The 14,232-nt window shown below is 41.3% G+C and overlaps 1 protein-coding gene across 1 annotated transcript in view; it reads right to left on the minus strand.

Moving 5' to 3' along the window:
• The window catches only part of LOC137525631 (cytochrome P450 2K4-like), a 112,117-nt gene that overhangs the window by 66,019 nt on the left and 31,866 nt on the right, over positions 1–14,232 (minus strand). Inside the window, exon 3 of the mRNA XM_068246781.1 lies at positions 13,261–13,410. Coding sequence (XP_068102882.1) covers positions 13,261–13,410 — 150 coding nt within the window. The remainder of the gene's footprint in view (positions 1–13,260; positions 13,411–14,232) is intronic.

Below are 14,232 nucleotides of genomic sequence, written 5' to 3' on the forward strand. Positions count from 1 at the left end.
CTTAATGAGAGAACAGGTCCTGGGTGAAGTTGCCGGATAAATTCCGGCACAGTGTCAGCCCCTTTAGATCAAAGTGTTGGACTAAATCTGACACTTTGTTTGCCGTCCGCCCCACCCTCCACTGTTGTGGCATGAAATTTTAATATTATGATCATTTGGGGTCAACGCTAGGGATCTAGATCTAGTCCAGCATGGAGTCACCCTTTATGTATTAAAATCTCCATCCCCCACAAACACACACAGCAGAAAAAAAGTGTGGGGTGGGGGGGTGAATGATGTTGGATTGGAAGGGGTTAAGGGTGTGCACTCAGTGGTAAAAATATGTATGGCTGTAAATTTACACTGTTATGCAAGCTGTACACTGACTACTTTACAATGAATCAAAGTGTCATATCTTCAGTGTTGTCCCAAGAAAAGATATAATAAAAATAATAAAAATATAATAATTGTTTGAGCACACACTCTTTTGCAAAATGTTTTCATTGTTCTTCCTTCTGGAAGCAGGTTGTGGATGGCCCTCTCTACATGGGCTGTCTGCAGCCTGTTTCCCCATTGGGGTGTGGAGCTGTGTAGAGATGGGCCGAACGGTTCATCAGTGAACGGTTCCAGGCGAACATCGGGTGGTTCGCCTTCGCCTTACGAAGGCACCTGGAGAGAAGGCACAAACAGCTATGGGAAGAACACCTGAGGAAAAGCAGCACCCCTCAAAAAGTATGGTAGATTCCACACAGAAATGTCAGTGAGTTTGCGTATATTAAAATATGGTGCACTGACTTCCGGTTCCGGCGCCGCGGGAGATGGCAGCTTAGAACGAGAGCTCCGTCTCACCTGCTCAGATAGACTGTCCCCCACAGCTAAATATCTCCGGAACGAGATGGCAGACCCGGCAGAACAAACGGCGATGGATCGCTATGTTCTCCGCACCCCGCGCGAGAAGCAGCAGCCAAAACAACTGAGGCAAGTGCAGCGTGGAGGGGCGTCCAAGATGGCGGGCGCACAGCCAGGACACGAGGCAGAGGCTTCCGAGACGCCGGGAGAGAAGCAGCAAGCTACCGCTGTTAACGCGGAAAGCCAAAGTCCAGTGCCACCCGCAGACTCTCCGGCAAAGCCACCTACAGAAAACCCAGTCGAGCCAGAGATGAGAGCGGAGACAGACCCAGCAAACGCAGAGCCGACAGCACAGGTACTTGTTTCGTCAGCCATTAACTATGCTTTGATAGCACAAGAAGTAGTTAAACTTTTAAAGCCAGAGTTAACCTCAACAATAGCAGAAGTAATGGATCAGCATATAAGAGCTTTACAAGAAGAAGTGTCAATACAAGCAGTGAGGATTGGCAAAGCGGAAGCTAGAATAAGTGACCTCGAGGATAAACAAGAAGAGACAAACAAACTGGCACAAACAGTCAATGCTAGACAAATTATATTCTTTGACAAATTAGACGACTTAGAAAATAGGTCGAGGAGAAATAACCTTAGAATAATAGGGGTCCCAGAATCAATAAAACCGGCTGATTTACCAGAACTTTGCTCCTTTGCAATACCAAAAGCGCTAGGCCTCAACGCATCTTTTAAAGTGGAAAGGGCACACTGCATAGGTCAACAACGTCCAGACAGAAAATCTCCTTGTGCAGTGATATAACGCTACTTGGACTATACGGAAAAAGTCTCCACAATGAGAGCCTACAGATCACTGCGGAATCTAGTAGTAGATGGAAAAAAACTGCTCTTATTTGCCAACTACTCTGCAAAAGTTAACAAAGCACGAAAGACTTTTAATGCGGTGTGCCAATCTTTAGTGCGCTGCAGACTCAGGTTTGCACTTAATTACCCAGCAACGCTATACATTTATCCGCCTGACGAGAAGCCGCTAATCTTCACATCCCCCACGGAGGCAGAGGACTATCTTAAACAATATCCAGAACATAGCCCTCCAGCAGCAAACAAATCACCAAAGAAACAACTTTCTATTGAAGGAGAAGGAACTCCTGGAAAGTCTAGTGCTTTCGCCTCAAGTCAGGAATCAGCACCATGGGATGATTGACATTAACCAGGAAGAAAATTATAAAGCCAGTTACGGGGCTTGAAAAACCCTTACGAAGTAACTTGGGGGACGGATCTATATGTTTCATCTATTACTTATTATAGTCCGGATGAAGGCGGAAAAACTTTTGATTTTTTACTGTTAAGATCTGAGCGACCGCCTCCTCCTCAGTCAGGCGACTCAAGCCTCTCGGAACGAGAACCAGAATTTTCTGGCCATAAAAATGGTCTCATATGCACAGTCCCATATTTCCTTAAACAGTGGGATAAGTAATGTTCCATGTTTATGGATAATTTTAATCTGTTTGATACCTGTAATTTTTCCTTTTGCAGCATGGGACAATTCTCCCTCGGAAAAAAGGGAGTCAATAAGAAATGAAGGTAACATGCAAATGTTAGAAAAAAGTTGTTTGTTGACAGGGATAGAGAGTTTTCAACAGTTAAGGAGACCTCATCCCGTGTCAACTAAGGGTGCTATTCAACCCAGGTTTAGTTATAATGTTGACAGTTCTCCCCCTCCCCAGAGCTCTCCTCTACCTCTTGACACCAAAAGAAAAAGCAAAGGAGAATTATATCTCCCTCTAAACATCAGTCTCCCTGCTAGCTGCTGGGACGGCAGGGGACTAAATATTGCAGAAATATTCATTATACTAATTTTAATACTAACTCAGGCCCCAACGTGATTATTACAACCTGGAATGTTAAAGGTCTTAGAACCCCCCAAAAAAGGACCCAGATCTTGCGACATCTGGGAAAGATGAAAGTTGACTACACTACTACAAGAATCCCACTTAAAAATGCAAGAGTTCCCATTGATGTCCAAGATGTGGGTCCGAGAGGTGATAGGAGCACCATCACAAGGTAGAAAAGCTGGGGTAATGTTATTGCTAGGTAAATCTTTCCCAGGAAAGGTAGTCTCTTATGAAACGGACAAAGAAGAAGGTAGATGGGTAAGAGTGGTATTGCAAATAGAAAATTATACTATATTAATATGGGGCATTTATGGACCAAATAGCAATAATAGAGACTTTTTCAACAAGCTAGCAACAGATATATCACAAGAGCCTGCACAAACTAAATGCATAGTTCTAGGGGATTTCAATGCAGTACCGGTCCCAGGGGAAGATAGACAATCTCCCCGTCAGATGTCAGATCATCCCACTTCACAAGACCAGTCATCAGCTACATTCCTATTTAAAACAGCATTAATAGACGGATGGCGGCACCTAAACCCACTAGAAAGAGACTATACTCATTTTTCAAGAGTCCACCTAACCCACTCCAGAATAGATCTAATTTTATTCTCACACAGCCTTATCACATCTTTGAAAGAAGTATCCATTAAAGCAATGGTGATCTCAGACCATGCCCCTGTAACAGCCAAATTACTACTCCACACAAAAACTCCACATGTGACGTGGCGATTTCCTACATACCTATACGCTGATGAACAATTCCATAAAGATCTGACATACTGGTGGAGAGATTACTGTACAAACAACAAAACACATATAAAAAAACCAATCCTGTTTTGGGAAACGGCCAAAGCAGTATTGAGGGGACAGATAATGGCCTACTCATCAACATATAAAAAGAAATCGTTAGAAAATTATATGACTACTTGTATTAAAACTAGGAATTCATATCTACTATTCAAATCTGATCCCTCCGTGAAAAATAGAGAACAATGGCTTCAAGATAAAAAAGATTGTGATATTTGTCTAGAAAGATATGACAAAACATATAGGATTCACGGGGCAGCAAAAATTTTTAAATGGGGAAACAAATCGGGGAAACTACTAGCAAATATGAGAAAGGCAAAACACCCGCCAATGATTATATCACAATTAAAAGACAGCAGAGGGAAAATCGTCCAAGGGAAGGAAAACATAATAAAAGTTTTTTGCGACTATTACAAACACATATACTCTTCAAAAGTGAACGATAATACTGTACAAAACTCCTTCCTAGAAAAAGTAACCCTTCCAAAAATATCTGAAGAAGATCTGTAATGGCTAAATGCTGATATAACAACAGAGGAAATAACAAATGCTATAAAATCACTCACTCTGGGTAAAGCACCAGGACCAGATGGCCTTTCGTCAGAGTTCTTTAAGATATTAAAATTAGAAGTGGGAGATTCAATGGCTTCTTTATTTAATACTATTTACAAAAAAAATATATTCCCTCCCACAGCAAATGATGCTTTTATTAAACTCTTACCGAAACCTGGGAAGGATTTGATAGAGCCAGCTTCTTATAGGCCAATCTCATTACTAAATGTAGATTTCAAACTACTTACCAAAATACTAGCAGATAGATTGTCAGACATATTGCCAAATTTAGTAAGTAATTCCCAGGTGGGGTTTATTAAAAACCGTAGTGGCATAATCAATATTAGAAAGGCGCTACTGGTCTTGGAAAGACACAGGTTAGACCCAGGAGCAAGACAAACGGAGGCCTTCTTAGCGCTAGACGCTGAGAAGGCCTTTGATAGCATAGAATGGGCATGGATAAATAGGGTATTGACAAAAAATGGATTTGGGAGAAAATGTATGTCCTTCGTGGACCTTATGCATATTAATCCACAAGCACGTATCTCCTTGATGGGGATGAATAGTCAGGAATTTGGTCTGGGTAGAGGAGTACGACAGGGCTGCCCTTTATCTCCACTTCTGTTTAACTTAGCCTTGGAACCTCTGTCGCGCTCCTTTGCCCAGAATAAGATATTCAACGGAATCTCGATTGGGCAATATAAATTTTTATCTGCGTTATACGCAGATGACATCCTACTATTCATGGCGGATCCGGAAAGAGATGTAAAAAGAGTCATAGACCACATAAATGAATTTGGAGCTTCCTCCGGGTTTGTCATAAATTATCACAAAAGTGAACTACTATTCTTATCCCCAAAACAAACTAACAAACACTGCCCAACACTGGAGAGGTTAAAGATAAATTATAAAAACTCCTTCATCACCTACTTAGGTATAAAACTCCCACGACAAATGGACCAGTTATATAACTTAAATTATACACCCCTAATCCAGAAAATTATAAAAGAAGTGTCTTCTTGGGAACAGCTTCCATTGTCACTAGCAGGAAGAATCCAACTGATAAAAATGTTCAGTGTAGCTAGACTATTATACCCTCTACAGAATCTCCCAATCCTATTAAAGCACAAAGACATTAAACGGTTAGAATCATTGTTTATTAGTTTTCTTTGGAAATCAAAAAAAGCAAGAATAGCATTAGCAAAGTTAAAAGCCCCCATTTCCCATATCGGCCTTAACTTTCCAGACTTAAGGATATATAACTTGGCTGCGATTTTCAGACATGTCCGAGACTGGTTATGTGGCACATTCTTTTACACATCCATAGGACTAGATGAAGCAATGGTGGCCCCTTATTCTCTTGTAGGAATACTACATACCCCCTGGCGTAACCTACCCACAAAAATTAAAAAGAATACCTTGGTAAGAGACACGATAATTACTTGGAGAGAGGTAAGGAAAAAATATGATTTACCAGCACACATTTCTTCATTATGGCCCTTCACAAAAAATCCCAGTTTTAAACCCGGCACTATGCATGGAGCCTATCAACAATGGGAAGCTATGGGAATAACTAACTTGGGACATTTTATGGACGCGGAAGGGAAATTATTAGAATGGAATGAAGCCCTCAAAACAAAAGAAATACTCTCAAACCACGAATATTACTATAGACAGGTCACCAGTTTTGTAAAGAAAGCGACGGGAGGAACAGGGACAATCAAAATACACTCTAAATTTGAAGATTTACTGAGTGGTCCAAAACAAAAACAGTCCTTGTCCTGGATATATGCCTTTTTGAGAGATACACAGACCCGGCGCAAAGATTACTATTCCCAGATCCATAAATGGGCAGACTCAATAGACATTTCAAGAGATGAATTCCTAGAATATGTTAAAAAAGGCTGGGAAGCTGTAAGACACTCCATAATTAGTGAAGAATGGAGAGAAATGGTTCTCAAAACGGTATATAGAGCCTATATCCCCATTATGAAACCCTACAAATCTCACAATCCTGAGGGAGAATTAAAATGTCCTAAATGCGGTAGTCTGACTCCGAATTTGAATCATATGTTATGGTTTTGTGTTTCCATTCAGGGATTTTGGAAGGATGTAATAAGCATGATGCATACTATTTCTAACAATCAGAGGATAGTTGATCCTTTATTTTGTTTATTTCACAATACTAGACAAAACGAGGAATCAGAACCTTCCCTGATCTCTAAATGGGAACACTTGTGTCTATTAGCAGCTAAAAAAGCAGTTATGAAAAAATGGCTTGACCCAATACCGCCGTTATTGAGTGAAGTAAAAATACTTCTTAACCATCTATTACACCTAGATCGGCTATCAATGGAACGAATGAAACCCAAAACAATACCAAAATTTTTCAAAACATGGCAGCCTTTTATTGAAAAGACATATAACAGAGACCAAATTATACAACTGATGAAGTTTTTCGAAAATACAGAGTGGTATTTAAAGGGCAAAATTGGGGGTTATTTGGGCCTACTGGAAATATGATAAATCAAACTTATAATTGCTTTATTTGAGGGACTTATACAGGAGGGGAGGAGGGGGGGAGGGGATGAACGGAGAACTGTAGTAGTTTGTAGTTTTGTTTTGTGTTTTGTCTTCAACTCCAAAAAAAGATGCTTCATGGTCAAAAACAATGGACATTGGCATGGAAGAAAGACAATCTGTTATAAACATTGAAGAAACAAAAATGCCAGGGAATTTGGGCTTTAAGCCCTAAATTTTATGTTCCCAATTTAACGACACTGGCAATACAATATTGTATGCATCTTAAATAGAGTTAATGAAAACATGTTATGAATAATATAGAAAAGGTATTGATGTATAAATACAAGAAAATGTGGATAAACTAAGGAAATTTTGTAAGGTATGCACAATACTAATAAAAATATTTGAAAAAAAAAAAAAATATGGTGCACTAACAACAAATATGAACAATGTCTAGGTGCAGCCAGAGCCTAAAGAGGAACTGTAGTGAAAATAAATTAATGAATCCATTTTTTAAAATAATATTTAGCCAGTGTTTGTCCATAGTAAAATATTTCCTCACCCTGGTTTACATTCTGACATTTATCACAGGTGGCGATTTCTTCTGTCCTATCAGGTGATCTCTGTGGAGTGTTTGGTTACTGAGAGTACTGCCTAAGGGTGCATACACGCTGCTGACTTATGTCGCCTGTCGGGGATTGGGACTCGATCTCCTTGGATGACATCGCGGGGCCGGCCTGTACAGACGTGTATCAGCTGTGAGGCTGGCAACTAGGGATGATCGGAAAGAGCAAATTCAGTTCCGCCGGAAATCACAGATTCCATCAGTGTTAAATTCCGTCGCTATGAAAATTCCGCCGGATTTGTACGAAATTCTGTGGAATTTTCGGATTCCGTAGGAAAAATTGCTAAAGTAACCTTGTTTACCCTATATGGTAGCCCATAGACCCTATTAACTGTTCCCTTAGTCATTTTCCTCCTCCCGGAGGGAGGAGGGTCTCATCCTCCAGGGAATTGTAGTATTTCAAAAGCCAGCTTACATACCGTGGCTGGGAATTGATCCCAGGTCTCAGTGTGTGGTAGGTAACTCACTTAACACACTACATGCTGAAGCCAGCCTAGCATGTACCATTATGATATATCCAAGAGAAAAATTAGCTTGCTTAAGGATTTGTAGCCACTACACAGAGAATTGAATGTTTGCATTAAACACCAAGTGAACACCTGACATAACTGGCTAAGCAAATTTGGCCTGATTGGCTATTCATGAGGCAATGCTCATGCAAATATGCATTCCCTTTCGCATTCCAACTTATGCAGGGTCAAAAACCAATGCCGCAAAGCGGCCGCCCTGCGGGAATTAGTTCATGCTGCAATAGCACTATCCAGGAGCGCCACGGGGAGTCTTCCCAATGCCCCCATACAACCGGGGGGGGACTGCGCAGGTTTTTGACCCTGCATAAGTTGGCATGCGAAAGGCCAAATATGCTTAGCCAGTTATGTCAGGTGTTCACTTGGTGTTTAATGCACACATTCAATTCTCTGTGTAATGGTTTATGTCTATCCCCCTTTGGAGGCGGGTGGTGGATGGCTCATTCCAGGTGGTGTGAGTCCTGGAGTGGTCTGTCTGCGCCTGTCCTTCCCCCCCCCCCCTTTGGAGTGCTGTGTGTGAGCCAGCACTGAGCTCCAAAGCTCAGTGCGACCCATGCTTCATTCCTTTCCTTTTCAAATGTGTTGCACCCAAGCTATGCTCAGTAGCAGAACGCAATGGACGTTAAGGTAAGTGCCTGTTTTTAAATATTGGGAGGTGGGTGCGGATGGCTCTGCCCGGCACTGGCCACGCTTGGGGGGGGGGTCGCCTGCGCCACCCAGCCTTCCCCTCCGGGGTGCCGCTGTGGTTCCCAGGCAGTGAGAGCGCCTGGGACTGCGCAGTCCCCCCCGGTTGTATGGGGGCATTGGGAAGCCTCCTCGTGGCGCTCCTGGATAGTGCTATTGCAGCATGAACTAATTCCTGCAGGGCGACCGCTTTGCGGCATTGGTTTTTGACCCTGCATAAGTTGGCATGCGAAAGCGAATGCATATTTGCATGAGCATTGCCTCATGAATAGCCAATTAGGCCAAATTTGCTTAGCCAGTTTTTTCAGGTGTTCACTTGGTGTTTAATGCACACATTCAATTCTCTGTGTAGTGATTAAGGATTTGTAGCATGTCAAAAGCCAACTCACATTGGCTGGGAATAGAACCCAGGCCTACTGCTTTGCAGGCTGGGTTCTATTCCCAGCCAATGTGAGTTGGATTTTGACATGCTACAAATCCTTAAGCAAGCTAATTTTTCTCTTGGATATATCATAATGGTACATGCTAGGCTGGCTTCAGCATATAGTGTTGGTGGTGGTATAGTGGTTAAGTGAGTTACCTACCACACACTCCGACCTGCGTTCAATTCCCAGACATGGTATGTAAGCTGGCTTTTGAAATACTACAATTCCCTGGAAGATGAGACCCTCCTCCCTCCAGGAGGAGAGAGTGAGGAAGGGAGGAAGGAGGAAGGAAGGGAGGAGATCAGGTAGAAATTAGTTTGGTGAGGAAATAAATTTGAATTTCGTAAAATTCCGTGGAATTTTAAAATTTTCCACGGAATTCCGTTTTAGAGCTATAGCAATTCCGTTCCGACCATCGGAATCGGAATTGACCAAATTCCGTCCGGAATCACGGAATTTACAATTCCGCGGAATCCAGCGACCTTACCTACTGGCAACGTGTTTTGTTGCTATGTGGTGACATAGGCACGTTGTGCCTACCCCTTACTGTTTACTGCACAAACTCACCCAACAGATGGGTGAAGTTAATTACATACCATATCATGTAAAGTGACATGGGTATGAATGGAAAAATTGGAATGCAAAAACTTGCATAGAAGCACCAACAAAAAGGGATTAAATGCAAACATTTGCAAAACGAAAAATCACAAATACAAAAAAAGGCAGCCCAAAAACTGACAACCCAAATTATAGAGTTGGCAGAACACATGCATTTTAAGGTCCACTTCCCTCTCTTTGAATCAAGGCAATCCTCAATGGTATAAGTACATAAATTCTCCCCACACGACCCGCTTGCTCTGTCAAGCACTGCTGCATCGCCCCCCCTCCTTAGCAACAGAACATGTCAATTGCCTTGAGGCTATCAACACGTTTGTACAGCCTCAGCTCCACACTGTCAGCCAAGGGACCAAATCTCAATCCCTGTCCGGCAACAGTCCACTTTGTGTGCAGAAGCCTTTGCTTCTGTGAAAGGATAGCAACCAATTATGGACAAAGTTATCACAAATGGTCAGAGCGTCCCTTGTTTTTCAATATGCGCCTGAGGTAGTTTTAACATATAAATGTGTGTTTAAAACCCCTGAAGCAGTGGTGGGCTGAAATTTTGCATATGCAAAATTTCGCATTGAAAATCGCAATTACGCATCGTAATCGTAGTGTGAAATTTCAGGGAAAATGGTACGGTAATTCATTTTGTATGTAATAGTAATATTTCATCATTTCGTGTAATTTTTCGTCTAATTTTCACGCAAGTTCGTGTAATGTTGTGCCGACTTTGGCAATTAATAGCACCCCATACATGCTATTGCTACATATGCTATTGCTACATATGTTGAGGAGAATAGTGGGTAGAAGTAAAAAAAAAAAAGTTTTAAAAAAGAAAATCGATGTTAAAAATGCAAAGAAAACAGTTTTTTTAAAGAGTTTAAAAACCATTTTTCTTTGCATTTTTAAAATTGATTTTCTCAATTCTTTCTGGACTTGTACCCACTATTCTCCTTAACATATGTAGCAATTTTGGTGTCAATAGCATGTATGGGGGCTTTGCTATCCACTGTCGGCATGAAATTTCGTGAAAATTACGCACAATTTTATGCAAAATTAAGAATGACTATACGAAATCAATTAAATTTACAAATCATAATTATGTATAGGAGTAATTGCGAAAATATAAATGAAAATTTGCGTAATCGCACAATTTTTTAGGCACTGGAAATAGCTGCTAGTAGAATATCGGTAAAATTATTGATCTACTGATGTCCAGTGGTTATTCTGATAGAAAACTATTGGTAAATTTTACCGATATTTTAACCACTTCACCACTGAGGGGTTTTACCCCTTGAGCACCAGAGCAATTTTCACCTTTCAGTGTTCCTTCCATTCATTCGCCTATAACTTTATCATTACTTATCGCAATGAAATGAACTATATCTTGGTTTTTTTGCCATCAATTAGGCTTTCTTTAGGTGGGACATTATGCCAAGAATTATTTTATTCTAAATGTGTTTTAATGGCAAAATAGGAAAAAATGTGGGAAAAAATGTATTATTTTTCAGTTTTAGGCCTTCATAGTTTTGAAATAATGCATGCTACTGTAATTAAAATTAATTAATGAAATTTATTTGCCCATTTGTCCCGGTTATAAAACCGTTTAAATTATGTCCCTATCACAATGTTTGGCGCCAATATTTTATTTGGAAATAAAGGTGCTTTTTTTCAGTTTTGCATCCATCCTTAATTACAAGCCCATAGTTTATAAAGTAACAGTGTTATACCCTCTTGACATAAATATTTAAAAAGTTCAGTCCCTAAGGTAACTATTTATGTATTTTTTTTAATTGTATTTTTTTTATTTTTTTATTACACAAATAAAAAATAATTGGGGAGTATGGGAGGTAATGAGTTAATTTTTAATGTTAAACTAATGTATTTGTGTATGTAAAATGCTTTAGGGTGAAGTTTTACTATTTGGCCACAAGATGGCCACAGTGAGTTTTTGTTTATGCGACCTGCAAGCGTACAGGAAGTACGCTTGCAGGAAGTTCAGGGAGGCTGGGCAACTTTTTTTTCACAATGATCGCGCTGTTTCTCGTAGAAGCAGCTGATCATTGCGGGGGGCTGAGATCAACGAACGGGAAAGGTTTTTTCCATGCATTGATCTCCGGGTGAGGGGGCGGCGGCGCACACGAGCGCAGGGGCGAGCAGCGGGAGCGTGGACATCGGCGGGAGCGGCGTCAGGTACGGATTTCTCCGTCACTTGGTGGTGACAGGGTGGAAAAAAGGACAGAGAAATTCGTACCGTGGGGGGTAAAGTGGTTAATATTGTTAAACCAAACCTTACTCTCACACAAAACACGCCTTCTGCCAACACCTAACCCAAACCACAAATGCCTAACAGGGATGGACTTCCGAGTAGTGATCTACTCCAATTTGTATATCTAATGAAGATTAATTACTCCACCTGTGACCGCGGGATGGGGGGGGGGGGGGGGTTAACTTACTCAGAAGTTCATGGATCCTATGCATGTCATTTGAGAGGTCTCTGGGGTGAGTGCGGGCACAAAGGGGGGGGGGGGGGGGGGATGTCCTTGGCACTGGTGTTGTTGAATTGAGGTGACGGTGAGTATCACACGTGGGAGGTGTTGGATTAAATTTTATCGCAGTTATACACTATATGTGTTCTTTTCTTCTTTGCATATGACGTGTGGGCCCTAGTGTGATACTGATAACAGCGTGAATCATACTACAGTGTGTGCCATACACAGGAGAAAGGACTGAACTTTATTGGACCGCTGTGGTAAACTGTATTAGTGTTTAATTACATTTTGGCCTTTGAGCGCGGATCTTTTTTAGAGGATTTTATTATTTATTCACACAATTGGAGAACGCGAGCCATGTCTGCAAAGCTTAGTGTCTATCCTAAGCGCAATTTTATAGATATATTTATGTCATTGCTGTCACACGCGACCTATGGGATGCGTTCTACCACTCACTACCGCACGTCCACGTCCTCCTTCCAGCAGAAGGAGAAAGTGCGAAATGCGGTAATGTGTGGTGGAACGTCTCGCATAGGTCGCATATAACAGCAATGACACGCATAGGATCCATAGACTTCTGGGTAAGTTAACCCCACCATCCCGTGGTCACAGATGGAGTAATTAATCTTCATTAGAATTCCGAATTCGAATAGCTCACTACTCGGAAGCCCATCCCTGTTGCCTAATCCCACCAATGCCTAACCATAACCAATCTTCCCACTTTGATGTGGCCCCTACTTCACGGCCTCTGGGGCTCATCTTGCAGGGGTCATAAAACAAGTGTGGCCATCATGATCTTCACACCCATAATAAGTGTAGCCACAAAATCACCTGACCTGATCTGAGGCATAGTCCCCTGTATCAGAGGAAGAGAAGATTAGTAGTTGGAGAGGTTTCCCAGAAACTGGGCTTCCAATCCCAGGGGCTGCTCCCTTATAGTTACACCCTGTCTGACCCTACCACGGTGCCTACCCTTAACCAACTCCGATGATGCCTAACAATAACTTACGCTCCCCCCCCCCTCCCCACACACACCATGGACCTACCAATTACTATGGTGCCTATGCTACTGTAGACACAAAATATCAGGCACATATGGGGCACCCAAACTTCTGCAGTGCCTCTGCTGCCCAAATTTCCTGTCACCCCATCTAGACCTTTTATATCCGAGAGGACATTATTCATCGCAACGTTCTGCTTCTTAATGCTGTCCACAGTTATCTACCTCCTCCTCCTTAGAGTAAAAGCATTTGTTTTGAGCATATCCTGTTTCATAGGACATCTTACCATTGTGAGATTTGAAATGTTCTATAAGGTAAGTTAATTCATCCTGAATTCTGGCTTCCATCATTTTCTTCCCCATTCCAAAATCTCGGAGGGTTGACAGTGTGAACCTTCTCATAGTTTTCCAAGATTCTCCATGATTAAATATTATTCCTGAAATGCAGACAGGGACATGTAGAAAAGCAGGTTCATTGGTAATGCCAAAACTCCCAAGAAGGAAAAGATGTTTATGCATTAACCAGTCAGGAAACATCTGTCATTAATTTCGCTAATTCAGATTCTGATTGGTTACTTTGGTTACACCTTTGGTTTTTATATAGCCTTAGGCTAAGTCCACACAAGCGCTTTTTTAAAACATCAGTAAAAGTCTACATGACTCTTACCAGCATTAATGCACAGTTACCCTGGCTTAAAGTGAACTCGAGGTGAAAATAAGCTGATGAGATAAACAATTGTATTTATCCTCCTACTCCTAAAATAATGACGTTTTTTGAGATATCCCATTGTTTTATTTTATAATTAAACATTTACAAAGTAGATTGAATGTTTTGTGTCTCTGTTGTCTCTTTGTGGCAGCCTATTAAGTATCCCTGACTTAAAATACACGAACTATTGACCTTTTCCTATCTCTTCCGGCACTCAGAAGTTGTATTTTGTTAGGGAAACATTTATGGCTGTAATTTTCTTATCAGTGATGTTTACTAGATTCTCAACAAGGTACTGACAAGACAGAAACTGTCACTTCCATGCCTGAAAGTGATCCCTTCCAGGCAGCAAAATAAAAAAAGTAAAACAGTCTGGTTATTAATATGTTTTGCCCTCTACATACACCTGTTTATCTCATCATGTCAAATTTGCCTTGGGTACACTTTTAACCAAACTTTTAAATGTGACATGTATACACCAGCAAGCATAGTAGAAATGCAAAGTAGCTCTGTGTGCCTTGAATTCTGAGAGCATGGAGCATTCTGGGAG

This window comes from Hyperolius riggenbachi, chromosome 7 (genome assembly GCF_040937935.1).
Source record: "Hyperolius riggenbachi isolate aHypRig1 chromosome 7, aHypRig1.pri, whole genome shotgun sequence".
Lineage (NCBI taxonomy): Eukaryota > Metazoa > Chordata > Amphibia > Anura > Hyperoliidae > Hyperolius > Hyperolius riggenbachi.